At 41.0% G+C, this 27,669-nt stretch overlaps 1 protein-coding gene and 1 long non-coding RNA gene across 5 annotated transcripts; one reads left to right on the forward strand and one right to left on the reverse strand.

Moving 5' to 3' along the window:
• Window positions 1-1,445: 1,445 nt before the first annotated feature.
• On the reverse strand, window positions 1,446-2,697 carry LOC311249538. The gene is made up of 3 exons (XR_014621199.1): window positions 2,615-2,697; window positions 1,818-1,913; window positions 1,446-1,577 (listed from the first exon to the last, which is right to left on the reverse strand). It is a non-coding gene; the product is annotated as an uncharacterized lncRNA (long non-coding RNA).
• LOC311249341 (myosin-9-like) lies at window positions 2,661-27,377 on the forward strand (the record flags this gene model as incomplete). 4 transcript variants are annotated; one of them, XM_084340296.1, is made up of 43 exons in its annotated part: window positions 2,663-2,881; window positions 7,144-7,334; window positions 7,590-7,730; window positions 7,862-8,018; window positions 8,582-8,609; window positions 9,021-9,114; window positions 9,536-9,556; window positions 10,848-10,940; window positions 11,299-11,362; window positions 11,789-11,887; window positions 12,218-12,361; window positions 13,332-13,427; window positions 13,561-13,637; window positions 13,837-14,031; window positions 14,207-14,380; window positions 14,639-14,812; window positions 15,013-15,127; window positions 15,549-15,739; window positions 15,854-15,975; window positions 16,385-16,454; window positions 16,577-16,737; window positions 16,875-16,983; window positions 17,553-17,684; window positions 17,851-18,057; window positions 18,159-18,296; window positions 18,410-18,533; window positions 19,168-19,339; window positions 19,441-19,653; window positions 19,757-19,901; window positions 19,987-20,193; window positions 20,298-20,402; window positions 21,338-21,490; window positions 21,761-22,009; window positions 22,296-22,508; window positions 22,729-22,941; window positions 23,027-23,188; window positions 23,400-23,528; window positions 24,239-24,327; window positions 24,457-24,580; window positions 24,965-25,173; window positions 25,440-25,548; window positions 25,680-25,852; window positions 26,332-27,377. In XM_084340296.1, exons 2-43 carry the CDS (start codon window positions 7,149-7,151, stop codon window positions 26,435-26,437), a joined length of 5,883 nt encoding a protein of 1,960 aa, XP_084196422.1. In that variant the 5' UTR covers window positions 2,663-2,881; window positions 7,144-7,148. The 4 variants fall into 4 exon arrangements, with proteins under 4 accessions (XP_084196424.1, XP_084196425.1, XP_084196422.1 ...); XM_084340298.1 differs by lacking the exon at window positions 26,332-27,377 and having other exon boundaries at window positions 2,661-2,881; window positions 25,680-25,856; XM_084340297.1 differs by lacking the exon at window positions 9,536-9,556.
• Between the last annotated feature and the right edge of the window lie 292 nt (window positions 27,378-27,669).

The raw sequence follows: 27,669 nt of genomic DNA on the forward strand, positions 1-27,669 counted from the left end.
ACTGCTGCTCATATAAAACAGTTAGACTCAAAGTGGTTCAACAAGTTAAAGGGCAACTCCACCAAGTTGCCACATTAAAGTGTGTTTGCAGGTCCTGTTGAATACTGCTGCATATGTGAAAAAAGTAGTACAAAGCCACTCAGTGGCTAAGGTGCATTGTGGGTAATGTAGGCACCAGGTGACAATGTGATATCTCTGGTTCTGCTGTATTGATTTTGGTTATCTGCTTTTACTGCCCACAGTGAGCCCAACAATGTTACAACATGTAAACACACTGCAATGTGTAAGATAGGTGGAGTTACCCTTTAAGGGAACAGAAGCTGAATTGAGGTTTTTACAGATGAGGCTTTTGTATCTGCAGCAGGGTGGAGGCTGAAAAATAAACTGGTTGAAGGATCAATTCTGTCAACTCTGTCTCAAAACAGTACTCAATGAACAGCTGACACACTGACATTAGTATACAGGAGGATACTGGAACCAACAGCAGCGCTTTTCTAAAGCTGTTTCTGTGCAAAGATACATTCTGAAGCTAAGCAGAAGTTGGCTGAGTTATACAAATAAAACTGGTATCTTCCAAAGTCAGAGACTTCTTAGTACCAGACTTCCTGTTTGTTATTCTCTCTTTGTCGGCAAAGGTAGAGGTTCATACTAAAAAGATTATAACAATGGAAGATACCTGTATGATTTGTATCTCGCTGGAATTGAAAATGAAAGATCTTCTTACGGCCAGTGCAGGCAGTCAGAACAAATAAAGATTGCTTGCAACATACCTATGGCTATGAGAGCATTAAACGTTTACTACGATCAACTTTAAATCTAAAGTTTATGTGTATTACAGTTATATTTCATTGCCTACATTTAATTTAGTCATAAAACATAGTATGTGTACACACACACACACACACGCACCTTATGAAGCTAACAGTGTGCGTCCTCGCTCTGGTTCATTCATGCTGCAACATGCCGCTCCTACATTTTCTATCAGCCCATCTTTGATGTGTGACAGATATGAAACAACAAGAGTGCTGGGGCTCGGGGTAATGACAGGGTTTTGTTAAGTAACTTTACACCACAGCATGAATACAACAAAAGACCACGCCTCCCTCCACCTCTCTGCTCTGCTCTCTTTCTGGCAATCTTTCTCTTTCTGTCTCCTCTGACGACCATATATGGTAGGAAATTAAACCAAAAGCTCATTGGTGGATGGGAGACAAAGTGCAGGTACACACTTCCCCTTGTTTGGGATATGTTGCAGTAACACACTGAGATCATGTCGGTTTTTGGTTTCATTAATGTTTGTTGGCAAATAAATACAAGTTATTCTTCAAGTTGTTAATACAGAGAGAATACAAGACCAGAAAGACGATTCTGCTCTGTATTTACATGATCGTCACTTGTCACTAAAACCATTAAAACACAAATATATTAACATACGCTGTCTTACATGTTCGTCTGCCTTCTTCACATTTGTTTCATCTCTCCACGGCCAGTTATTCTTGTTTTTTTGTGTCATATTTCAGCCTTAAACACATCAGCAGGGCCGCACCCCTGCTCCTGTTGCAGGTACGGACAGGGCTCTGCATTCCCACACACACACACACACACACACACACACACACAATCTAAACATACACCATCAATTATCTATTAATCATCATCAAATCATCAAATCAATTAGTCCTTTAGTCTATAAAATGTTAGAAAATAATGAAAAATGTTCATTGCAAGTTGAAAGGTGAGTCTTCAAATTGTTTTGTCCAACTGAACCTCCAAGATATTTAATTTTAAACTAGAAAGCCCCTCAGTAGAGTGCATACCTCAGCCATGGCCCCACAGTCTCATTGTGCACCCACTCAGATACCAGCCACCGAAACATGCTGCCTTTTCCCCCATCAAGATCAATGCATTATTGCCTGAGAAATTAACAACAATGTTAAAAAAAACGTCTTATCTTGCAATGTTAAAGTAAATGGGAAACAAATCCTGGAGTCTGTCCCTTTAACTGGATCTGGATCAAAAGTTAATGGGATCTATTCTGTGGTGAAACCCATCCTCCATCCACATCTGATGTAAATCCATTCAGTAGTTTTTGTTTAATCCTGCTGACAAACCAACCAACAAATGAAAAAGAGCAAAAGTGCAAATCTGCTGTCAACGAAGAATGTTTGTCATTTGTGTTTGATAAGTGACTTAAAACAAAATCTGATGATTAAAATTGCTGTTGATTCATTTCCTGTCAGTCGATATGAGTCAACCAGTTGTTTCAGTCCTGAAGGATGAATGTGTTTGTTTTTCCTATTCAGTAATACTGAGCCTAGTCTACTGCAAGACACACTCACCAAATGAATGAGAACACTTCCTGGATGACTTCGTATAAATTACGTCAACTTTTTTTTAATCCATTACAGAAATGCAATCAAAATAAATGTCATTCTGCGCTTCCTTGTCGCATTAGTCTTTGAAAGTAGCATGTGAGCCAAGAAAACAACACATCTACTGCGTTTTGAAAGTTTACTTTTTAATTCAGGAGCGACATCTCATTACTCCAGGTTTTTTACGTGGAGCTCTTGAACGCAGCACGGAGCGCGGGGGAGGGGCGGGGCGTTCAACTCACCTGCGAAACACCAAAACTGGGCGGATTAAAGGTGCAGACCGTCCATCCTCGCAGAGACACGCCTGAAGGTGCAGCTGGACCGCACGACGGAGCGGAGAGACGCGGCTGAAGACCACAGACAGAGAGAAGAGGCGTTTATCTCACCTCGGCTGCTGCTGCTGCTGCTTCTGTGAACGGAAGGTGTCGTCGAGCGGGACGTCGCTGCTGCCAACACGGACTCAGAAAGACGAGCCGAGCTCACCTCCAGTGCCTGCAGCTGAAAACCAGGTGAGTTCCACTTTGTTTTTGTTCATGGCAGAGAGAGCTGAGTGGTGTTAACTGTGTCGTCTTAAAACTGTAGAGGTTTGACGGAAAATGCAGGTTCGTTTGAAGAAAGACGGTTTGGTTTGCGTAAGAGGAGAAAGGTCGCGCGCACCTGGCCAGGTGTTCTCATCAGGGGGCACAGAGCAGCTCTTTAAACCCGCGCATGCTCACTTATCTCCTGCCTGTCTCTAAGTATTGATTGGCGTTGTTTACGTTGATCAGATCTTCCAGTAGGCCTTTGTCTAAGATGATTAGTGCGACAGCTGTCAGTCCACTGAGTGCCTCCTCTGTATGATGACAAACAGCCACCAGTGTAACCAGTAACTTCGACCAGGATTGTTCTCATAAGGAATATAAAGTCTACTTTCAGCTCACACAGGTGAATGAAATCTTTTCTTTAATTTAAAAGTAAAAAAACACATTTATTCCATTATTTATTTACCAGGAAATGATCAACAAGAGCACAACAGGCCCTAATGTGGTGTGAAAATCCATATATTCATCTTCACTGTTTGGACTTTAGCTTAAGTCTGATATGTTTACCTGGCTAGCATCCTGCAGCGGGCTGATCTTTTGGTTCTTTCATGACACAAACTGCACACACCCTGCTGCAGCTGTGTGTGCGTCTGCCCTCAGGATACAAAATTGACGTGCAGTCACAAAAGAGGATTCAGCTTTGTGGTCATGATGAAGGACTCATGTCTGATACGATCTTTTGAAGAACTGGGGAACATTTTTACTCGTGACTTGTGAAATTAGTTTGCTGGTTAAAGTCTAGTCTTCCTCTTTTCATTCAGCCAGGAAATTAAACGTCTTTGCCACCTCCGGAGCCATAAAGAGTCATTTCTGGCCCTCTCATCGCCTTTTATACATGAGGTGAAATACAAACATCTTGTCTGCTGACTTTTTTTCCCCCCATTCCCCCCGTTTCATGTCTTCAGCGGGTGTACCATCCTGCTCCATCCTAAACCTGAACATTTAAGAAATGAAACCTCTTTCACTGAACTCTTACTTTGTTAATTCCTCACTTCAGCGCCACAACATTGTCGATATCTTACCGGTCGCTCACCCCGCCAGCCTCGCATCAGCAGCCGGGCTGCAGATGGCAGGGCCCGTGCCCTCAGTGTTAGGTAAGAGCCACAGAAGACGGATAAAGCAGGGGATTGACTGGCTGCCAAGAACACGAGATGCTGCTGCAAACGTGCACGTTAAGACCGACGAACACAAGAGATGCAGATTAAAGAGGTCCATGCAGACAATAGGAGAGAAAACATACAGATTGTGAGGTTAACAAAGAGAGGGGATCTGGAGCGATTGTGTTGTTAAACTTGACTTGTGGGAAAGTCTTCCAGACTTTTATTCTTCGTCCTGATCTCAGTAGAAGTTTGGGAAGTGTCGTTTTGGATGCAGAAGAGTGGACATGAAGACTGAAGAGGTTCATCTTGTCACTTTAAACCACAAAGTGTCAAAATGTGCAGAGGCCGATGTTTGTGCAACTTCCTGAGGAAGTTAGCCCATGGATAGCTTCAACAGCGAAGCCACACACACACATGTGAATGTCACAAGTTTTCTGTGTGGCTGTGTGGCTTCTTGTTCAATGATATAGTGGTGATGCATTCACTCCCTCGTACACTTCCTGTAAATACGTGATGCTCTCGTTGTCTCTCACCTCTGGGAATGCTGCAGTTTTGCCTCCCCCCACTGATCTTCAAGAGTCTGAGCACTTAATGAACTTAAGAGGGACACAGATGACACCTTGTGCACTGATCCCTTTATCCCTCACTTAATAAACACACACACAAACGCACACACACACTGCCTTTATCTCTCTCCACACACATAAGCTTTTTTCATGATACATCCTCTACTTGTATTGAGAGGAGGCCGCTGCTCTGAACTTCTGCTGTGCAAACATTCTTATGTAAACATTTTGAGTATTTATGTCAATATCGTGCTTAGTTTTAATTTACAGTAACTTTTACGTGAATCCTCGTGTCTTTTGTTAATAGTTTCCGAAGTTTCGTACTTATTTCCTTTAAAAATAGTTGTCTAAAGTCGGACTGTTTTCTCCTTATTTGATGAAACGTAACAACTTTTAGGACCCACTTGGAAACAAGATGATACATGTAAAGGAGATTATCCCATAAAATATTAAATATTTCAACATGGCGTTGGTGAAAGCAGAATCCAGGTGATGGATTTTTATCTTGTTTGAGGGTATTTTAATTCCTCCAGATGAGTTGATTGTCTCTCCAGGGTGTGGTCGGGGAACCATAGCATGTCTCTCTCTGCCCAGACTTGCTCCCGGCATTCCTTCCTGCCTCTCTGCCTGCGAAGCATCCCTCCACCGACCTTTAACCAGGACTTTTACATAACTCACACAACTGAGCCAGTCTCACTGTCCCGAATAAGAGTGATATGTAATGGCTGCACATTTATTACCTGTGGCGGAAATTGCAGCTCTAAAGAGAGGGGTTGTGGGTAACGAGGAGAGGGAGAAGGAGTCGGGAATTTGTGGAATTCTGTGTAATGAGCTGGTGAGTAAGGAATGTGGGTCAGGCAGGGAATAAAGGATGGAGTCGTACTGTAGAGCTCAGGTAGAAAGTGACTAATAGTTTTGTCTGTGTGTTGAGCCTGAGGTCATGAAAACACAGGCGTGGTCTGACACTCAACATGATTGACCTCTTATGTGGGATTTTTACTGATCATTAAGTAACATTTAGATTATTTTTGAGTTCTGTCTGTTTGTCTGTGTCTGTTTTTATCACACGGTTTATAGAGTTAAGTTTGTTGCGTGTTAATCATACGGTTAAGTGAAACAACATGAACCGACAGCTGTTGAGGTGATAAATCTGCCCAAACTTGTGCTAGAGCTTCTGTTACCTTCTGACTGTGCAGTAAACTTCATCACCTTGTGAGTTCATGTCACTCCTCAGTTAAATGTCATGTGAAGTGTTTGAGTCACATGTCGAAGATAAATCTCATCATTCAAGCTCAACAAACAGACTTAATGTGAGACGTTATGAGTGACAGCTTTAGATGTGTGACAAGCTGTAATGACAGGATCAAATTTCAGGACATGCAAATGGCAGTTGACTTCTTACATTTTACGTCGTTGCATGTCACATTAAAAGGTGTTTATAGTTTTCTGATTTCCTCCTGTATATAAATGGTGTAATGCAGATCAGTACACGAGCAGCTCCCCAAACAGGCTGCAGAGGCCTCTAAATATCCGTTATCATATTTATTTTAAGGATAGTAATGTTTTATGGCATGTTTGTCTTCATTTGATTAAGAGTAAAGAAATAACAGGAAATGAGGAAAGATAGGAAACATGACACGCTGCAACAAAGCCGGACTTGAATTGTGCAATCAGTGTCGGCATCTTTTAATTTTAGTCTTATGCATTTTTTTTTATCTTTGGTTTTATTTTGTGGGTGTTTTTCTTTTGGTAATCAGTTTCGGCTGATTGGGACAGAAACACTGTAATTTCCGTGTTTTCTTGGATTAATTACCTGAACCTAAGTTGGTGAAGGATAAATTGAAGTTGTTTGTGTAAAGTGGTGACAAAACTGTTGTGGTAGAAAATCAGAGCTTGGTGTGGCGTACACTGATGAAATAAAAATATTACTCACCTAAATAAAGTGTCCACTAGAGATTTGTGCAATTAGTTGATCAGTCAATTAAACATTGCTACCCTTCGTTGTCTGCACCAGAAATGCTAATCAGTTAAACGCATTAGTATTTCTTTATGTACACATTTCATTTATATATGGACATAATTTGCGCTTTAATGTTAGGTCTTTCCAATCCAAACAAACAAGCATCTGTTACTGATGTTAACAACACTGATTAACTTTGTTGCTTCAAAGATCCAATATAAGCATTTTGTTTTTTTGTTGCACTAAAACAATAGTTATCTTTCTTGACCTGTAACTAAATCCTCCACCAAATTCAGAAGATTTTCATATATAAGTGAAACATAATGTTTCTACTGGAGATATTTATAATGATCACTGAAGTGTTATTTAACCCAGGACTGTTGTAATGATTGCATCACAATGTGCAGCGCTTAACGCTCTTCTGGTCTCTGTGTTAACTTAATATGGCGTCTGAAGTCAGGTCCACTGTACAGCATTATTTGAATCCTAAAGCCATGCTTGCTGTCTTTGGGGGTCAAAGTGTCTTCATATTTGTCTGAAATGCTATCTCACTCTGTCCTAAAGCAACCATGACGGACGCAGACAAGTTCCTGTATGGGGACCGCAGTGGGGTGAACAACCCTCTGGCCCAGGCCGACTGGGCCACCAAGAAGCTGGTGTGGGTCCCCTCTGAGAAGCTGGGCTTTGAGGCTGGCTCCGTCAAGGAGGAGCATGGAGACGAGTGTTTGGTGGAGCTGACGGACTCTGGCAAGAAGGTGAGAAAGTGTTTGTCTGTTATGCATCTGCTTAATGAGTTGAAATGACCGACAATCATTTTAAACATTTAAAACAGTCACTGTCATTCTGTCACACAAGCCCATCAGTGAGAAGATTTGAGTATTTCTGTGCAGTTATTATATAACAAAGTGTACTTTCCTAGTTCGTGTTAGTAGCTTTAAATATTATATAATGCAAATATATTTCTGCCACATAAGCCCGTCTGACAGGTATGTCGTCTCTTTCAATCTCAGGTGAAGGTGAACAAGGATGACATTCAGAAGATGAACCCACCGAAGTTCAACAAGGTGGAGGACATGGCGGAGCTCACCTGCCTGAACGAGGCCTCTGTGCTGCACAACCTCAAGGAGAGATACTACTCTGGACTCATCTATGTGAGTTTGGGTGGATACAAGAGTTTATATAGTGACACCGTGATCAGATCTCTCTTTATTTGATTTATTGTACGCTCTCTTGTTGTTGCATTAAAACTCCTCTGACAGTAACTATCTCCACTCTCACTCAGACGTACTCTGGTCTCTTCTGTGTGGTGATCAACCCGTACAAGTACCTCCCCATCTACACTGATGAGATAGTGAACATGTACAAGGGCAAGAAGAGACACGAGATGCCCCCTCACATCTACGCCATCACAGACACGGCCTACAGGAGCATGATGCAGGGTAACAGAGCTGAATATCTATAAAGAAAAACCACATGTTTAGAAGCGTTACATAGTTTGGTACAGTGTGTTTAAATAGCACATAGACCAGGAGTGTGAAAGCACTGTACATTCACACTTGGTTATAGGCTGCAACTAATAATTATTGACACCATCAATTAATGAATAAATAATTTTGACTAAAGAGAAAATAGTGAATGATGATGAAACAAAAAATATAACTTAAAGAAGTCACGTTGGAAATAAACAATCAGTCCAAAACCCAAAGATATTTGTTTTTAAGATGTTTTCTTCTTGGACATCATTGTGGATCAAACAATGGAGAAGCTGCATCCAGAGAATGTTTAATGTTTTAGCTTCATAGAAAACTGATATATAATTACAGGTGACTAATCAATCATTTTAGCTCCACGCACCTTTTAAAGCAGAAGAAGAAGAAGAAGAAGCAGAAAGTCCAGTTAAACAATCACATGTCTTATTATTTACACATCAGCTGTTTGTGTTTTTCACATCATGTCAACTTTTTCCCTGACTGACATTGTTTCCTCTTTCTCTTCCTCTCAGATCGTGAGGACCAGTCCATCCTCTGCACGTAGGTTTCTCTGTTCTCTAATTTTTTTCTTCACTGGTCTATTTTACGTGGATTTATAGACGGTGTCGGCTGGTTTTAGGATAAAGGTTAAATATTGTTTTGTTTTTCAGCAACATTTTTCTTCACGTAACAATCTTATGTGTTTTTACACACAGATGTTGAAATTGCCAGTTTTTTGTGAGCAGTTGCACATTTTCTCAGGTTCAAAGCTCGGCCTTGATCTTGGAAACTTGTCTTGTTTCTGCAGGCTAAGAGGAAATAGGTCAAACAGAGTTATTGGAAACCTTGTGTTTCTATTGTTGTGTGTTGCTCTTAATGCATTAGGATCAGTATTGCCCCTGACGTGAATGACCCCTGTGGTTGATACATATTGTGTGTCTAAAGCTTTCTGTCTTGTGCCTTTTTCTACAGTGGGGAGTCGGGAGCAGGGAAAACAGAAAATACCAAGAAAGTCATTCAGTACCTTGCCCATGTTGCTTCATCTTTCAAGTCCAAGAAAGATCAGGTCAGTATAAACTGTTGTTCGTTTTAATTCTCTCCTGTCTTCCTGATTCTTTACTAATAGTTTTGTAAAGACTATGATGGAAACCCCCTTGTGTTGTTCCTCTTCATCGATATTCCTTTCTCTTTCCATGTTCGTCCATCTCTGTATTGTGGTCTACCTGAATAAGCTGTGTGCACATTCCTGTTTCAGGCCTCGACGTGCCTGCCTCACCTCCGTGGTGACTTAAAGTGAAGCAGAATGTGTGTGTGTGAACTTGTACTCTTTTTTTTCTCATGTGTAGGCTGTTTCACAAGACTTTACATGAAATGTGTGATAAAGTTTAAATTCATCTTTCATATGGTGACATCTGCAGTTTTGTAATTTGAGTGTTGAAGTTGGTATCAAATGTGTTGAACTCTCTCCTCTTACACCTCTTCTCCAGGGCATTGCAGTTTTGTCACATGTGAGTTCATCCCTCTGACTCCATATTTATGGTGTTCATGTGCTGCTCTACTAACAGGAAACATTGTGTTGTCTTTGTCTGGGCTTTCAAGGAAATGCATTAAACTTTAGCCAGTGTAGGCTTTAAAAGAAGAATTGGACATTTTGAGAAATATGCTTGTTAATTTTTTGCAGAGCGTTGGTTGAGAAGATTGAGCTCATGTCTGTGCTGAAGCCTGCAGCTGGTTAGCTTAGCTTAGCATAAAGAATGGGGAAACTACCCTGCTTGCAAACACATTAAGTCTCCATTGTACAAAAACTAAGAAATACACATACACTTTAACCCAGTTTAATCACAACACAACATTTTTATAACTTTACCTTTGGACAGAACCAGGCAAGCGGTTTCCCCTGTTTCCAGTCTTTATGCTAAGCTTAGCAAAGCTTTAGTGCATAAATATTAGAGTGATTTTAATCAAACTCCCAGAAGGAAAGCAAATAAGCAGATTTTCCAAAATGTATAGATTTAGATCTAATTGTTATAGACTTAAGGAAAAACTAAGCTGTAAAAAGATTTCCCCCACATAAATTTCAGATACAAGCTGAGTAGTTTTCCTTAAAAGTGCATACATAAATGCATAGTGAAGGGTGTGGTATGGGTTCAGACATCTGCTCAGTAATTATTTGTAACTTTATCTGATGTTTGTCTCAAAAGTGAAAACACACCTGTGTTTGTGCCAGTATTCTAAATCTGTATTAGGTGACAGTATCTCACTCACCAGCAGCTATGTTTCTCTCAATCTGGTCAGTCTTGATTGTTATCATCGTCATGTAGTATGTAGCTTGTTTGGGGTGTCAGAGAGCACTCCTGCATTTCCTCTGGGGGATCTTCGCTAACCGGCCCTTATGCTTCTTGTGTTCTCTTGTTTGTGCCTGCATGGACAGGGATGGTCTTACAGGGTTTTTGTGCTTGAGTGGGCTTGCTGTGCTGCAGGAGTGAGTGTTGGAATGTGTGTGTGTGTGTGTGGGTGGGTGCGCGTGTGTGTGTGTGTGTGTGTCTGTGCATGTGTGTCGTTGATTGGGCAATGATAACATCCCCTGAGGTGAGTCTTTTGAATATGCAGCCTGAATTCTTTTCAATGCGCCGAACAAGTTATTGCACATGTTTTTTATTCACCAGCGACAGTTCTGCAGCGCTGCAAGAACATGCATGATTTTAAAGTTGGGCCGGTTTGACTGATGTGCAGCTCAGAGTCATGATAAAGTGTTACTGGAGTCTATAGTTTGCTCTGATACCGTCTCTTCTCTGTCAGGGGGAACTGGAGAAACAGCTGCTGCAGGCAAACCCCATCCTGGAAGCCTTTGGCAATGCAAAGACCGTCAAGAACGACAACTCCTCAAGATTTGTAAGACAGCCCCTGAAAACTTTGTTGCAAATTTTATATTTTTTTCTAAATAACAGAACAAATTAATCTGTAATAACCAATCAATGTAAACGTGTAAAAAAAAAAACATCATTAGGTATTAAGTATAGATGTAACATACTGTCCAGAGCAGAGAGAAAAACAAAAATACAGAAATCTCTTATGTTAAATGACAAAAAATGTGGCAGATGATTGTGTCAATGAAGAAACCCACAGTTCATACTGAGAAGCAGGTTGAGAAAACAGGTTTTTAGGACCTTTTTTTTAAAAATCTGTTCAACATCTGTTTAGTCAAAGTTTGATTGCTGTGTTACCAAATTATTTTTGTTTTGTCTTTTAGGGAAAATTCATCAGGATTAACTTTGATGTCAATGGATACATCGTTGGAGCCAACATTGAGACTTGCATCCTTTTTAAAAATATGCTGATTACTTGATTAGTTCTTCTGTAAAGGGCCCGATTAACCTGTCGGGTTGAAACAAGCTTTCATTTTGGCAAGAGTGACAGAAACCAATCAGAATGCGCATACTGTAATGCTCTCCTGCCTCAGGCTTGCTTTTAGTTAGTTTGTGATCATTTGACTCAGTAATTTTGTTTGGTGATATAGAGCGTACATAAACATGTAAGATTTATATCAACTGAGTAAAGTTTTAAGGTATAACCGCTAGTTTTCAACACATGACCCGTCTTTGAGAGGAGGCCAAGAGTTTTGGTTAAAATGCTGGTCCAAGTGCATCCTCAGGCCCCTCTCCTTAGAGATGCAGCCTATCCTCTGCGTGCTGTTGTCCGCTGCATTTGCTTTTGTTTATCCTTGACTGAAATGTTACCAGATCTGCTGGAGAAGTCTCGGGCTGTCCGACAAGCTAAAGAGGAGAGGAGCTTCCACATCTTCTACTACATGCTGTCAGGAGCAGGAGACAAACTGCGCTGTAAGACATTTTATTTCAGCGCGACTGTATCAACCCGGGCTACGTGAATGAAAGTAGCTGAAAGTAGCAAAATGAAGTGTGGTCAGCTGGGTGTGACATGCAAGTTCAAGAGCTGAGACATTTATTAAATAACACAGGAAGTAGCTGATAGTCCCTTAATATTGAAAACTGAGCGTCCTTTTTTTTTCAGTTCTTAGTGTGTGAAATACAATAGTGCTGAAGTTGTATAGAGTTTAGTACGCCCATTCAAATGTTTTGGCAGAGCTCTCGTGGCTTTGTGAAATTGGTCAATTCACCATGAATAATTCTCTCCTCTGTTTCACTATCTAGCCGAGTTGTGTCTGGAGGATTACAGCAAGTACCGTTTCCTGTCCAATGGAAACATGACGATTCCTGGTCAACAGGACAAAGACCTGTTCACTGAGACCATGGACGCCTTTCAGATCATGGGCATCCCAGAGGAGGAAAGAATCGGTACCCATCATCTCGTTTTCTTAACTTCTTTATATGACTGTGACAAATTATTTCCATCATAAATCAAAGGCACCTGGTGGTGTTTTAGACTTCTAGTCCCTCTATGGAGCTGTTTTTATATGAGTGAGTCTGTTTTGTTTTTCTCCTGCACATGCATGCACTGACATGTGTAGTACCATCCTGCCAGTAGTGTCACAGTAGTTCACACCGATCAAAAGGTGGCGGTGAATCACCAAGTTGTTCAGCAATGTGCCAGCAAAGGCAGAGAAGAAGACTGTTTGTTTGAAAAGCTGATTTTTAACATATTTTGAATTCAGCATTGTTTACATGTCGGTTTACGAGCAAAGTTTTGTGTGAGAAAGGAAATGTCCTCAACAGATTTATTACAGCTTGAGGATTCTCACAATGTGTTTTAGAAATACTGAATGTAAACTTAACTGCCTGTTTACAAGAAAACTCCACAGGGCCCCTTGAATCTGCAGATTATTTTCTTGATTACTAGATGCAAAAATGTCTGCTATAATTCTCCACATTATTCAGATGTGGGTCTTTTTTCTTAAATCTACCAACAGTCCAAAACCCCAAAGAGATTCAGTTCGGCAAAACTATGATGTAAGTCAAGGAAAAGCATCATAGCCTCACATTTTAGGAGGTGGAACCAGCAAATGTTTGCATTTATGCTAATCAACATTTTTTTCTAATTTCACAACTGACAAACTGATAAATAAACTAATTGTTACAGCTTCACTTATTTGAACACCTTGTGATGACATCACTTATTCTTAAAGGGGTGAAAGTTGGGTTTTAAATTTTTGCGTGTGTTTTGTAAATGTATTTTTTAATACACAGAATTACTTTCCTTTTTAGAGTGAAATTATCAAAAGTTATATTATTTAGGAAGTGATTATTTTCCCTGCAGCACACAGTGACCTCCTCTGTCTGTCTGTCTGTCTGTCTGTCTGTCTGTCAGGTCTGCTGAAGGTGGTGTCAGCCGTGCTGCAGTTGGGCAACATGACATTCAAGAAGGAGCGCCACACCGATCAGGCGGCCATGCCTGATGACACCGGTACACACATTTATACAAACACACCATCATTGTCATTTCCTCTGTGCATGCTGCCTGTCTCACTCCATTTACTGAAACTTTCCCAATTCATTCAACATCCACCGTAACATCCTCCAACATGTTTCACCCCCAGCTGCTCAGAAAGTGTGTCATCTGCTGAGCATCAATGTGACCGAATTCTCACGAGCCATCCTGTCTCCCAGAATCAAGGTCTGCATCACAATCAAATGCAGATTTCTACCTGTTTGTCTGAACATCACACAATTGTGTTTTTTACTTTTGTGTGAACCTGGTGTTTTATTTTGTTATCTCATCCCAAATAAATGAACATGATTTTGTCAATCAGCCAGTTTCCATTTCATGATAATTTTGTTATCACAGGATGACGGTGTAGTATTTCTTTCTGCAGGTTGGCAGGGACTATGTCCAAAAGGCCCAGACCCAGGAGCAAGCTGAGTTTGCTGTCGAGGCTCTGGCCAAAGCTTCTTATGAAAGGATGTTCCGCTGGCTGGTTATGAGGATCAATAAGGCGCTGGACAAGACCAAGAGACAGGGAGCCTCCTTCATTGGCATCCTTGACATCGCTGGATTTGAGATCTTTGAGGTGAGCTGTTCAGGGCTTGACAGATTGACAGTTATGCATCATATCTCCAGTTCTATGAGCTAGAAGCTGGAACAAGTCAGTTTTTGTAATAATGAATAACAATTGCTTGATTATTTAAAAGAAAAGTATGTTTTCCTGCCAATTGAGTAATAGCTTCTCTATTTCTCTTCTACAGTTGAACTCATTCGAGCAGCTGTGTATCAACTACACCAACGAGAAGCTGCAGCAGCTCTTCAACCACACCATGTTCATCCTGGAGCAGGAGGAGTACCAGAGGGAGGGCATCGAGTGGAGCTTCATCGACTTCGGCCTCGACCTGCAGCCCTGCATCGAACTCATTGAAAAACCTGTAAGACGTCTCCCAGTTAATATTCCTCCTCAAGTCAAATAACACTGAACATATCTGACTAAGCCTGGAGTAACACTTAATAATCAGTTATAATTCCTCTGCAGAAGTCACTGCTTGTTTTTTTTTTTTTCAGTAAACAGTCATGTCATACATGTCGAGGCATGTAGCTGCACCTGGGTTATTAAACCAGTCAGGATTCCTTTGAACTGCAGACTGACATGTGTTTGTCCTGCCTGTTTTTTCTTCTGTCCACTACAGAACGGTCCTCCAGGCATCCTGGCTCTGCTGGATGAAGAGTGCTGGTTCCCCAAAGCCACAGACAAGACCTTTGTGGAGAAAGTGGTTCAGGAGCAGGGATCAAACTCCAAGTTCCAGAAACCAAAGAAGCTCAAGGACGATGTTGATTTCTGCATTATACACTATGCTGGAAAGGTCAGTGGTGATAACTTTGTGTTGTCGAATTTGTGACTTTTTATTAATGTTTGTTTATTTTGACTTAATCAAGTACTTGTACTTGTCAGTGACATTAATACTTACTACTGTCCTGTAGAATAAGACAAGATATCAAGACATTAACTTGAGGTTACGATGGTTTGAAACACAACCTAAAATGAAGCTGTCCTCTGGTGCAGGTGGACTACAAAGCAAATGAGTGGCTGATGAAGAACATGGATCCTCTGAATGAGTGTGTGGCCAATTTGCTCAACCAGTCTGCTGACAAATTTACTGCTGACTTGTGGAGAGACAGTAAGTTGTGTAACTGACTTTATACTTTTTGCACACTCACCTGAAAAAGGTCAGCGACTGAAACATTAGAAGCATTTCCACCAGAAATAATATGGAGGAATTAAACAGTGTCTTTTGCATGATGTCATTTTTTCTACTCACCTTTTCTACCAAATGTACATTAGACAGCATTTTGTATAAATTTTTCACTTTAATATAAACCTCAATGAATTGTTAGTATTGGTTCACTGAAATGAACTAATAGCAGAAGAGTCACACATTGTAAGCTGTGCTTCTGGTGTTTTGTCAAAAGAACTGCAGTCAGGATAGTTGCTTGTAATCTGCATGTCAAAGATTTTCATTATGAGACATTATGATTTAATTTCAGTGTCATGAATTACGCTTATAAATGGTTTGTTCTGCCTTCTGTGTGTCCTCGCAGTGGATCGTATCGTCGGCCTGGATAAGGTGGCAGGGATGTCGGACTCCATGCATGGTGCATTCAAAACCCGTAAGGGCATGTTCCGCACTGTGGGCCAGCTGTACAAGGAGCAGCTGGGTAACCTCATGGCCACACTCAGGAACACCAACCCTAACTTCGTCCGCTGCATCATCCCCAACCACGAGAAGAAGGTATGGTATTGCAGCTGTTGCCGAAACTGTGCTGCTACGCATTTCAAATATTTGACTTTACATTATTGTAGAAAAGAAACTGAACACACAAACAGATCTTTGTTTCTTCTTCAGGCAGGTAAACTGGAGTCTCACCTGGTTCTGGACCAGCTGAGGTGTAATGGAGTCCTCGAGGGGATTCGCATCTGCAGACAAGGATTTCCAAACCGCATCGTCTTCCAGGAGTTCAGACAGAGGTAACAAACAACACATGCATCTTCAAACAAAAATATGTTTCTAGAGACTTTTAGACTTGAATACATAAAGACCAGTTCCTTCAATATTCTTTCATCCCACTCTGAAGTAATCATTCTCACACCAGGACATTCTCAAACAAAACATACAACTAAGACAGATTTATCTTATCAACCTAATAAAGTTCCCAAGTAGGACGACATGAAAAGAAAAAGCGATAAGACCAAATCAAAGTTCATTGACTGTAAAATTGCACACGTAAGACATCTACAACCTTGAAGGGGCCTATAACTACAAAGCAAAAGTCATAAAGCCTTTTAAGTCTGAACAGCACCGTCATCCTCGTTTTAGCATTTAGACTAAAGAGTGAAACTAGTTGAGTTATTTTAATTCTGCTCATCTGTCTCTCAGGTATGAAATCCTCACTCCTAATGCCATCCCAAAAGGCTTCATGGATGGCAAGCAAGCCTGCGTGCTCATGGTAAGAACAATACATTAATTGTAGAAGTAAGAAGTTCATCAGTAGAAGAAAAAATAGCTCTTTGTTGTCCATTTTGAGCTTTGTCACGGAGTTGCTTCTGTTTTGTTTTTTTTTAATGTCAGGTCAAAGCTCTAGAGCTGGACCCAAACCTGTTCCGCATCGGTCAAAGTAAAGTGTTCTTCAGAGCCGGAGTCCTCGCCCACCTGGAGGAGGAGAGAGACATGAAGATCACTGATGTGATCATCAGCTTCCAGGCCTGGTGCAGAGGATATGTGGCCCGCAAGTATGACTGATTCACTTGATCCAGAAAATATTAAGTCATGCAACATATTCGTTCATAGCACAAGGAGAGAGCATACTTCTAGACAAAATGGCAAATATGTTATAAACTTTTCTTTCTTTTTTTCTTTTCTTCTGTAGAGCCTTTGCTAAGAGACAGCAGCAGCTGACAGCCATGAAAGTGATCCAGAGGAACTGTGCTGCATACCTCAAACTCAGGAACTGGCAGTGGTGGAGGCTTTTCACCAAGGTAAGAGATAAATAAAGGCAGTAAAAGCTGCTCTTTATCAGTCTCACTCTCACTTAAGGTTAAGACAGCCCAGTAATATGACAGCGGTAGTTAAACCATGCTAGTGTCATGATTACTACTATAACTATCAGAGTATATTCATACGATTAGTCAGATTAACAAGAAGAGCCCTGTTTTTAATTTGTTTTTGTACTGATTTAAACAAAATAAGGTAATTATTGGGTGGCAGCTTAAATGTCTGATGTGGAATAGACAAGGAAAACACATTAAAGGTGCCATATTGTAGAAAGTGAGATTTCCTGTTTTTTTTTATTATAGAGCAGGTTTAGGTCTGAATACACAGCTCATATTCATAAAAACTGTGCCTTCAAACAAACCATCAGGATCTCTGTAAGGTTGTGATGTCACAACTATACAGCGATGCAGAGCTGGTGCAGATTTTTAAAATGATTTCCCCTCAGTCTTTCTTCACAATTTGGTCCTTCCCAGGAAAGTCCAAACATAACCATGCTTTTTATAACTTTATAATTCTTAATAACTGGGTTTGTTTTTGTTTTTTTTCCTTCTAGGTGAAGCCTCTGCTGCAGGTCACCAGGCAAGAGGAGGAGATGGTGGCCAAAGAAGAAGAGCTGATCAAGGTGAAGGAGAGACAACTGCAGGCTGAGGAGCACCTTAAAGACTTGGAGTCCAAGCAACAACAGGTAGGAGTCTCCATGACACCGGAGTACGCTTTATTTATAGTCTTATTTTAAATTGGATGAATGATTTTATAGATCTGCATGTAGAATTAAATCATAAAAACATGAATCATTATCACAAGTCTCATTTCTGAGTGATGCAGCTCTCACTTTGACTCCCCTCTGTTAGCTGGCTGCTGAGAAGTTAGCTCTTCAAGAGCAGCTGCAGGCAGAGACGGAGCTATGTGCGGAGGCTGAGGAGATGAGATCCCGTCTGGCGACCAGGAAGCAGGAGCTGGAGGAGATCCTGCATGAAATGGAGTCTCGTCTGGAGGAGGAGGAGGAGAGGGTCACCCACATGCAAACGGAGAGAAAAAAGATGCAACAGAACATAACGGTCAGTAAAGTCCTGTGGGTTACAGAATGTGATTTTAAAAAAGGTACTCAAAAAAACAATAAGTGTACTTGTGTTGCAAATCGTTTGTGTTATTCATCCAGGACCTGGAGCAGCAGCTGGATGAGGAGGAAGCAGCCAGGCAGAAGCTTCAGATGGAGAAGGTCACCACAGATGCCAAGCTGAAGAAGCAAGAGGAGGACATTATGGTGCTGGACGACCAGAACAACAAGCTCAACAAGGTCTCATACAATGTGTTCATTTAGCCCAGTGGTAGAAGTGCAGCATAAACACAATCGAACCATGACACCTGGCACAACAAGTCATTCATTTTCTGCTTTCTTTAAAACCACAGGAGAAGAAACAGATGGAGGAGAGGATCTCTGAGTTCACCACCAACTTGGCAGAGGAGGAAGAGAAGTCCAAAAGTTTGCAGAAGCTCAAGAATAAACACGAAGCTATGATCACAGATTTGGAGGGCAAGTATTGTCTGTTTACATTATTGTTGCTTTGTTTTCATTTTACTTGAACCAAGGAATAATTTGCCTGGTTGTTTCATAATTAATCACGTCATTATTATATTTTTTTCTTTTTCTTTTTTTTTTATGGAAACTTTTTACGTCACGGCGATGAATGAAAATGATCTAAGATGAGCACGATCTAATATGTTTCAGTGTTAGATACCCACTTCTGTTTCTTGTCATTGCGCTGCCCATGTGAATCTTAAATCACAGTGAAGTGAACAAGATCCATAAGATTTATTAATCCATTGCATTGCAGGCTATAAGATTGACTACATAAATTGCAGCTGCTCCCCCCTCTGGACGACTTTTAGATTGACATTCAGATATTTTCCTGTGTACAGCAGCAGCTTAGTTCACCTACATAGTTACTGTATATTTTACATCATATGCTGATTTTTTTTTTTGCTTCTGCTCATTGGTGTTGGTGGCGTTAGAGTACGAGATGAAGCCTGATATGAGATGTCACACCAAAAACAATAATAAATTGAGCTTGTGTATTAAAATATTAATGTGTATCTACCTTTGCAAATAATTGAAATTCAAATAAGTAAATGACAAAAATTTGGTTTCTCTGTCTTTGCGCATACAGATCGTCTAAGAAGAGAGGAGAAATCACGTCAAGAGTTGGAGAAGAACCGTCGTAAGCTTGAGGGAGACTCCACTGAGCTCCATGACCAGATTGCAGAACTTCAGGCCCAGATCGCTGAACTCCGAGCTCAGCTGGAGAAGAAGGAGGAGGAACTCCAGGCTGCTCTCACTAGGTTCAATTAATTAAAAAGATTTCAGATTTTATAGCCACAAAAAAAAATAAAAATATTGAACCTGTTTTTGATTTCATCCCTCCTCTTTATCTCCCCTCCAGGATTGAGGAGGAGGCTGCGGCCAAGAACATGGCCCAGAAGAAGATCAGGGAGCTGGAGGCTCAGATCTCTGAAATGCAGGAGGATCTGGAGCTAGAGAGGCAGGCACGCTCCAAGGCTGAGAAACACCGCAGGGATCTGGGAGAAGAGCTGGAGGCCCTCAAGACTGAGCTGGAGGACACTTTGGACTCTACTGCAGCACAGCAGGAACTCAGGTAACAGTCAAGACTATATTTATAACAAGTTTGGGCACCATATTTAAATTGAATTTGTTTCCCAAACTCTTTGTCCATTCACTTCCTCATTCGGTCTCTCCAGGACCAAGCGTGAGACAGAGGTCACCCAGCTGAAGAGGAATCTGGAAGAAGAGACCAAGCTCCACGAGCAGCAGATGGCTGACATGAGACACAAACACAATCAGGTGTTCGACGAGCTCAACGAGCAGCTGGAACAGGCCAAAAGGGTAAAAAGTGTTGTGGTCAGAAGAGAAAGATGCCAATGCTTAACAAACATCTGAATAACACCAGTGATGTGTGGCTCTCCTGCAGAACAAGGTGTCCGTGGACAAAGCCAAGCAGTCCCTGGAGAGCGAGTTGAATGAGCTGCAGATCGAGCTGAAGACGCTGACTCAAGGCAAAGGAGATTCTGAACACCGTCGCAAGAAGGCCGAATCCCAGGTTCAAGAGCTGCAGGTTAAGTGCGGAGAAAGTGAACGACAGAGGCAGGAGTTGGCTGAGAAGATGGCCAAGATGCAGGTACAGTATGGACAGAGGAGGCTGAAAGGGTGATGTTTCTGTGAGGATGTAGTGGCTGATTGAAATAGCATTTATGAATAATTGTCTTTCTGTCTGTTGCCTAGACGGAGCTAGAAAATGTAAACTGCGTCTTGAGTGAAGCCGAGGGTAAGAACATCAAATCCAGCAAAGACCTATCTGCTACAGAGTCTCAGCTGCAGGATGCACAGGTACGCACACAGTCATACATGTTTTCTTCTACTGGTGCTACTTGTCTGCCTTCTTATCTCAAATAAAGTAGAAAACAAGCAGTAGCATTTATTGCAAAAATGACAAATTTCAACAGGTTCTCCAAAGTGAGAATGAGTTGTTCCTCCATTTTATGAGATAATAAATCTTTGTGGTTTTGAAACATTAGGAAAAAAACAGCACTTTGGAACTTAATTGTGACAATTTTCTGACATTTTATTGACCAAATCATTAATCAAGAAGGAAATCTACAAATTAACCAACACTGAAAATAATCACTTTTTCCGGCCTAATCTGACTGTATATGTTTACGTTAGTATACTTTTCTTTTTTTTTAAATGAATGACATGCATATCTATGTAGACTTAACTTTTGAATGTTTTCTTCCCTTTTTAAAAGTCATTCAGTGAGTTTCTATGCGTTCATGTTGACACTACAAACAGGAGCTGCCAATAGTTAATTCAGTATGACTTTTCATGGTTCAAATGTACCTAAATGTGCCAGATATTACATAAAAAAGGGCATAATTACTTCATTAAAATCCTTGATGTGGCACCTTTTCTTTCTCCCACACGAACAATTCCAAAATGTATGAATATGCAGTTATTATTTATTCATTACATTAAACTGCTCAGCACAAGATGTTTCAAGATTTCACATCACAGTTGTGTAGGCTGAATTTTGGACCATTTGTGATATCACCCGCCTGTCAAAATCAGATTTTCAATAAGCACATAGAAAATGTACACTTTTAGAAATGAATGTGAAACCAGCCTTCTACTGTCAAACTCTACACAGGCATCATTGTACACATTGAAGCTCAAACATAAAACTCATTTCTGACCGGAGGGGGACTTTATATAGTATAAATATAATATATTTTACTCAAGTTGTTTGTTTTCCTTCTTAACTCCAGGAGTTGCTCCAAGAGGAGACTCGTCAGAAGCTGTCCCTCTCCACGCGCCTGAGGCAGATGGAGGAGGAGCAGAACAGCCTGCGGGAGATGCTGGAGGAAGAGGAGGAGAGCAAGAAGAATGTGGAGAAGCAGGTCTCCACGCTGCAGACCCAGGTAGATCTTTTCTGTGAACAAAACCCTCATCTTTTGTTTCACACTTCAACAGTTATTGAAATTGCAGTGTCCTCAGATCTGTATGATTCAAGGGGAGTAGCCATAATGAGTAAATAATATGTATGTAGTATTTATAGCCATACTAGTTGTGTGGCTCCATTTTAATGACTTTCGTGATCTTCTGATCTGCTGGTGTTACGAAAGGAAAAGTAAGTTTTCACATTTCATTCTGGTCCTTGTCCTAATTCCACCTCCCTTTTTTTCCTTTAGCTGACAGAGATGAAGAAGAAGCTAGAACAGGAGGCCTTGAACCTGGAGGGGGCAGAGGAGGGCCGCAAGAAATACCAGAGGGAGTTGGACAGTGTGACGCAGCAACTGGAGGAGAAGTCCTCAGCCTACGACAAACTGGACAAGACAAAAACCCGTTTACAGCAGGAGCTGGATGACCTCATACTGGACCAGGACCACCTGAGGCAGATGGTCACCGGCCTGGAAAAGAAGCAGAGGAAGTTTGACCAGGTATCACGTCAACAGTGCATTTTGTGCCTAGAGCAAGGACGAGCATATTTTTCTTTTGACAGTATGAGACCTTGTGAAATGGACTGTCTTGGATGTGTCACATAAAAGGAAAGAACAAGGAAAGCTGCAACAATCTATGCATGGTCAAAGGAAATATAAAGGATATCGATATTCTTTTGTAGCATGCAAGGTTGAGCTGTAAATAAGCACTGTTCATTTCACTGTCATTCAGTAGGATTCAATTTTATTACATTTCAACGGCTCTCCTGGTCTCTTCTTTCTCTAGATGCTGGCAGAGGAGAAAACAATCTCTACTCAGTATGCAGAGGAGCGCGACAAGGCCGAGGCTGAAGCCAGGGAGAAGGAGACCAAAGCCCTGACACTGGCCCGCGAGTTGGAGACCATGACAGACCTGAAAGACGAGTTGGACCGAGCCAATAAACTGCTCAAAGCTGAGATGGAAGACTTGGTCTCCTCCAAGGATGATGTTGGCAAGAGTGTAAGGGAAAACACTGGCATCTTTTTGGTGCAGATGAGCTTCTCGATAAGATTGGATGTTGGTTCTTCTAAAAATGACAACCCTGGAAACCGTTTGATGCACTGAATGTTGCATTATTACCATTAGCAGAAGTTTACATCAGACTGGATTGCTGGCATCATTGTCCCTCATTCTCTGTCTTAGAAATGCTGAATGTGTAACAATGAAACTGTATTCACAGGTTCATGAGCTGGAGAGGTCAAAGCGAGCCATGGAGCAGCAGCTGGAGGAGATGAGAGTTCAGCTGGAGGAGCTGGAGGATGAGCTGCAGGCCACGGAGGACGCCAAACTGCGTCTGGAGGTCAACATGCAGGCCATGAAGGCCCAGTTTGACCGAGACCTGCAGGCCAGAGATGAGCAGGGAGAGGAGAAGAGGAAACAGCTGGTTAAACGGGTACCGATCCCAAACCATCGCATGTGCAGTTGCTGAAGAAAATCCTGAATGATGGTTTGACTTACTAAATATTTTTCACTCTCAGGTGCGTGAGATGGAGCTCGAGCTGGAAGATGAACGCAGGCAGCGTACTCAGGCTCTCTCAAGCAGGAAGAAGCTGGAGATGGACCTGACAGAGCTCGAACTCCAGATCGATGCTGCCAACAAGGGCCGTGATGAGGCCCTCAAACAGCTGAAAAAACTCCAGGTAAAGTAGGCTCACACACACTCGAGCGATAGTATTGCCAAAGTGAGAAAGACTGACTGGTTTTGCTGGCTAATCCATATGTTCTGACTGTATGACTGAGAAATTAATATGAATGAAAACAATTAATTGAAGCCTCATATCATGTCCAAATGATTTGACCTACTCTAGGGTGTCTAACTTCAGCTCTGCTGTCTGTATCTTTGCTCTTCAGGCTCAAATGAAAGAGCTGATGAGAGAGCTGGAGGAGCTGCGTTTGTCCAGAGACGAAGCCGTCAACGGGGCCAAGGAGACTGAGAGAAAGCTCAAGGCCATGGAGGCCGACGTCCTGCACTTCCAGGAGGTATGAAAGAAAGCCATTATGACAACTCGCAATTCAATTTCTTAGTGTCATAGACTCAACCAGATATTACAGAAGAGGTGCATTAGGCGGTACATTACAGGTTATTTATGTAAAAAGAAAAGTGTCTTAGTAGAAACATTTGTACAGTCTTGAGGTCTGACCTTTCCTGTGACATGTAAAAGTTGTTCACAGCAGTTCATATTTTCAGTGTTAGTCTGAGTCCTGATTGAAAGCTTTTATATATTGTGATCCTAAACATGTAGTAGGTTCACATTGTAAAATGGACAAAATGACCTAAAATGTGATCATGCATACTAAATGATTTGACTCGTGGCAGAAGGGAATTACATTTTTGTATCATCTTTGTGAGTTTGTCAAATTTCAACGCACATAATTTCCTGTTAGTATATGACAACTCTATGCACTTTATTATTATACTTCCTGCCAAAATACTGTGCTGCCATCAAGAATCATGCTTTAAGGCTGTTTTTATTACCTCCAAAGGGAGAGAACTGTCTTGGATTGAATATAATTGAATAATAATTGAATGATTGAAAATGTCTCTTATCTCATCTTTTATGCAGCAAAGACATATATTTGGATGTATGTAATGAGGAAAAAATGCCACTTTGTTTATAGGTAACTGGCCCAACAGCCTCTGCAGTATCAGGCTTTAAAGTCTTCATATACTTGTGTCTTCTACCTTATAGGAACTGGCCACTGCAGAGAGACTCAAGAGACAGACTCAGACCGAGAGAGATGAGCTCCAGGAGGAGATTAATAGCAGCAACACCAAGAAGTATGGACCAAACTACTTTTTAGATTGACTCTGAGTAAATAAATGCAAGATTAGTCCATGCAGTTAAAGCAAACCTACAACTTTGTCTGTATACATTAACTGCTTCTCCTCCTCCTCACTTTTTGCCAGTTCTCAGCTGACAGATGAGAAGAGGAGACTGGAGGCTCGTATCGCCCAGCTGGAGGAGGAGTTGGAGGAAGAGCAGATCAACACCGAGATGGCCAACGACCGTCTGAAGAGAACCACGCTGCAGGTAAGGACACACACTATCTCAGGTTTGTAGATGGCAGCTGATAATTTTACTTTTGATAGCAAGTTGGAGAAAACATTTAGTGATCAGAGAGAAAAGGAGGGGATATATTTACATCTCTGGCATCAGAAGCAACACTTAATTTTGAATAAACAGAAGTAATGGTTGGTAGAATAATGAATAACAGATAAAGAAAAGAAACCTAAATTTATCAGAACAAAATCCACAGAAAACAAATCTGTTCAGTTCAGTCAGGTGAACTGAGGGTTGCAGTGAAGAAATAACTTGGTACCACAGATGAAAGAAACCACCAGGATGACAAAGATGAATACTTTGGGATTTGCTTTACTTTAACAATGGCTCTCCATTGTGTGTGTCTGACATCAGACTGAACAGTTGAACACGGAGCTGTCTGCAGAGCGCAGCTCCTCCCAGCGGCTCGAGGGGGCTCGTTCCCAGCTGGATCGCCAGAACAAGGAGCTGAAACTGAAGCTGCAGGAGCTTGAGGGAACCATCAAGTCTAAGTACAAATCCTCCATCACCACCCTGGAGGCCAAGATCGCTCAGCTGGAAGAACAGTTGGACATAGAGTCAAAGTGAGTGGCAGTGCAGTGGACACTACAATAACTGTTATGTTTCAAAGACAAAAATTACTTTTTTTCCTCTCAGTCATGACCTACATTTCTGTTTTATCTTCTTTGCTAGTAGCTAAACTTGTTTGGTGTTACAAATCCCTAGATCTTAAGTTGAAATAATCATGTACCTGATGCTTTTTCCTTGTAATTTAGCAGCTTTTTCCTTAGTTTTAGACTCCCGAGACTATGAACTGATCCTAACTGGGTTTGCTTTTCTACTTAATCAGAGAGCGTCATCAGGCCTCCAGGCTGGCCAGACGGACGGAGAAGAAGCTGAAAGAGGTGCTGCTACAGGTGGAAGACGAGAGGCGCAACACTGACCAATACAAGGACCAGGTAAGTCTCATCGCTAATCTCCTTTCACTGTTGACGGGAGGAGAGAGGAGTCCCATTGTGTAATTTGATCCACATCCTTGTTGTTCTGCTTGTATTCGTTTTTTGCACTAAGTTTAACACTCGCTCTGCAGGTGGAGAAGACCAACAGCCGAATGCGTCAGCTGAAGCGTCAGCTAGAGGAGGCTGAGGAGGAGGTGACACGATCCAACGCCTACCGGAGGAAGCTGCAGAGGGAGCTGGATGATGCCATGGAGTCAGCAGACATGATGAACCGTGAAGTCAGCACTCTGAAGACCAAGCTCAGGTAGTGACTCCTCATATTTATTTATCCTTCCTCCTGGTGCATGGTAGTTTTCTTCTCACCATTTAATGCATGAAAATCAGTTTACTTGTCATGAGAGTATTACTCGGCCTGAAAAACAGGCGTTAGATCCAGTAGCTGCTAAAAGCATTACTGTTAAGTGTGTAGTTAATTGGTAATGAATGCATAATAGAGTATTTATTTTAATTAAACAAAAAACACATGCAGTAAAAGTTGGTTAAAGTCAATGAATGTTTTTGTAATGCCATTATAAACATTTGTAAAAAACAGGTTTCTTGTAAGTGTCTTCTATAGTCTTATTGGCACATGTTAATGAGCATCTTATTACATATACTAACACTTATTATGAGGACCTTTTAAATATAAGCATCACCAATTAGTCTGGAATATATTTAATAATGCTGCATGTCTCTGTAGTATTTGTGCAGCAGCTGACTGTCTTTATTTGTCTGTTTTTAAAGACGTGACTTGCCTTTCAATATGCGACGTACCATGAATCGCACTGGCCTGGAGAGCGATGAGGAAGTGGAAGTTACCGCCGAAGCATCTGAGCCTGCAGCTGAGTGAACGGAGGGGAGCCAAAAGGGAGATGTTACGACCACTGTCAACATGCAGATATAATTAAACATTAGCCATGCAAACTATCAAGTACAAGTTTTTTTTTTTTAATTCCCCTTGACTTTCCTCTTATAGCCTTACTCTTACTTTCCATGCAATGCATTTATATTTGGCCAAATAATCCTAATCATCTCAGTGAATTTGGGAGACGTTTTTCTACAAATACTTTCACATACTTTTCTTGGTCTATTTTTCTACTTAATGGGTATATCATCAAACATTCCTCTCGTCACAAGCCATTGCAGTTTAATTTTATTTGTGCAGGAGGTTCATGTGCTGTTACTGTACAGGTTTTGGGGGAAAAAAACAGACATTTTATGCTTGTTTTGCACACAAAAATATGGGTCTTTTGGAAATTTTGATTTAGTTCCAAACTGTGGTTCACATTTGCTAGTGTCACTATAAATGTACTCATCCATACTGTATGCTTTTCCTCTCACTGTGTTATCCTTTATGTTCTTACCTCAACCAATTTTGCATTATGCCAACAGAGACAAAACGTACACAAGAGTGGAAATTGTTCAGTTCATCAGTGGTGTAGTCCAAATACAGCAATGTTGGTGAAAATGTTGATACAAATTTTGTACAATCATCTCTGATGGCTTGGTTGATGTGTAATTTCACACTGTTTTTACACTTCATTGATTGCTGGTGGTGGGTCATCATGTAGTCGTTGTCACTGGTGCTGTGTTTTGTGCTATGCTTTGCACAGCAGAGGGGGTTTCTATTAGCACATAATAAATCTTGCATATTTTAGATTGAGTATGATACCCTTACACTGTATTATCAAACTAATTACGTGTCATATGATGCCAATATTTGAAGGCTATTCTATATTTTATCAAATGCCTTACTGCAATAAATTGATAAACTATCAAATGCATTTGGACTTCCTTGTCTCTTGTGAGTTATCTGATTGACCATAGTTCTTTCCTTCTGTCCATGAGGCTGACGAGTCATTTGTAAGTTGTAAGTTGTTGTAAGTGATTGGAAAACAAATTCCACAATTCTTAGTTATAAGAATTAATCTAGTGAGTAAAAAGTACAATATTTTTCTCCAAAATGTAGTGAAGTGGAAGTATAAGTAGCAGAAAATGAAAATACTCAAACTACAAACACCTCAAAATTGTACTTAAGTACAGTACTTGAGTAAATGTACTTGGTTAAAATTCAACATGTTT

The sequence above is a fragment of the Pagrus pagrus genome (assembly GCF_965226575.1).
Source record: "Pagrus pagrus genome assembly, chromosome: 2".
Taxonomy (NCBI): domain Eukaryota; kingdom Metazoa; phylum Chordata; class Actinopteri; order Spariformes; family Sparidae; genus Pagrus; species Pagrus pagrus.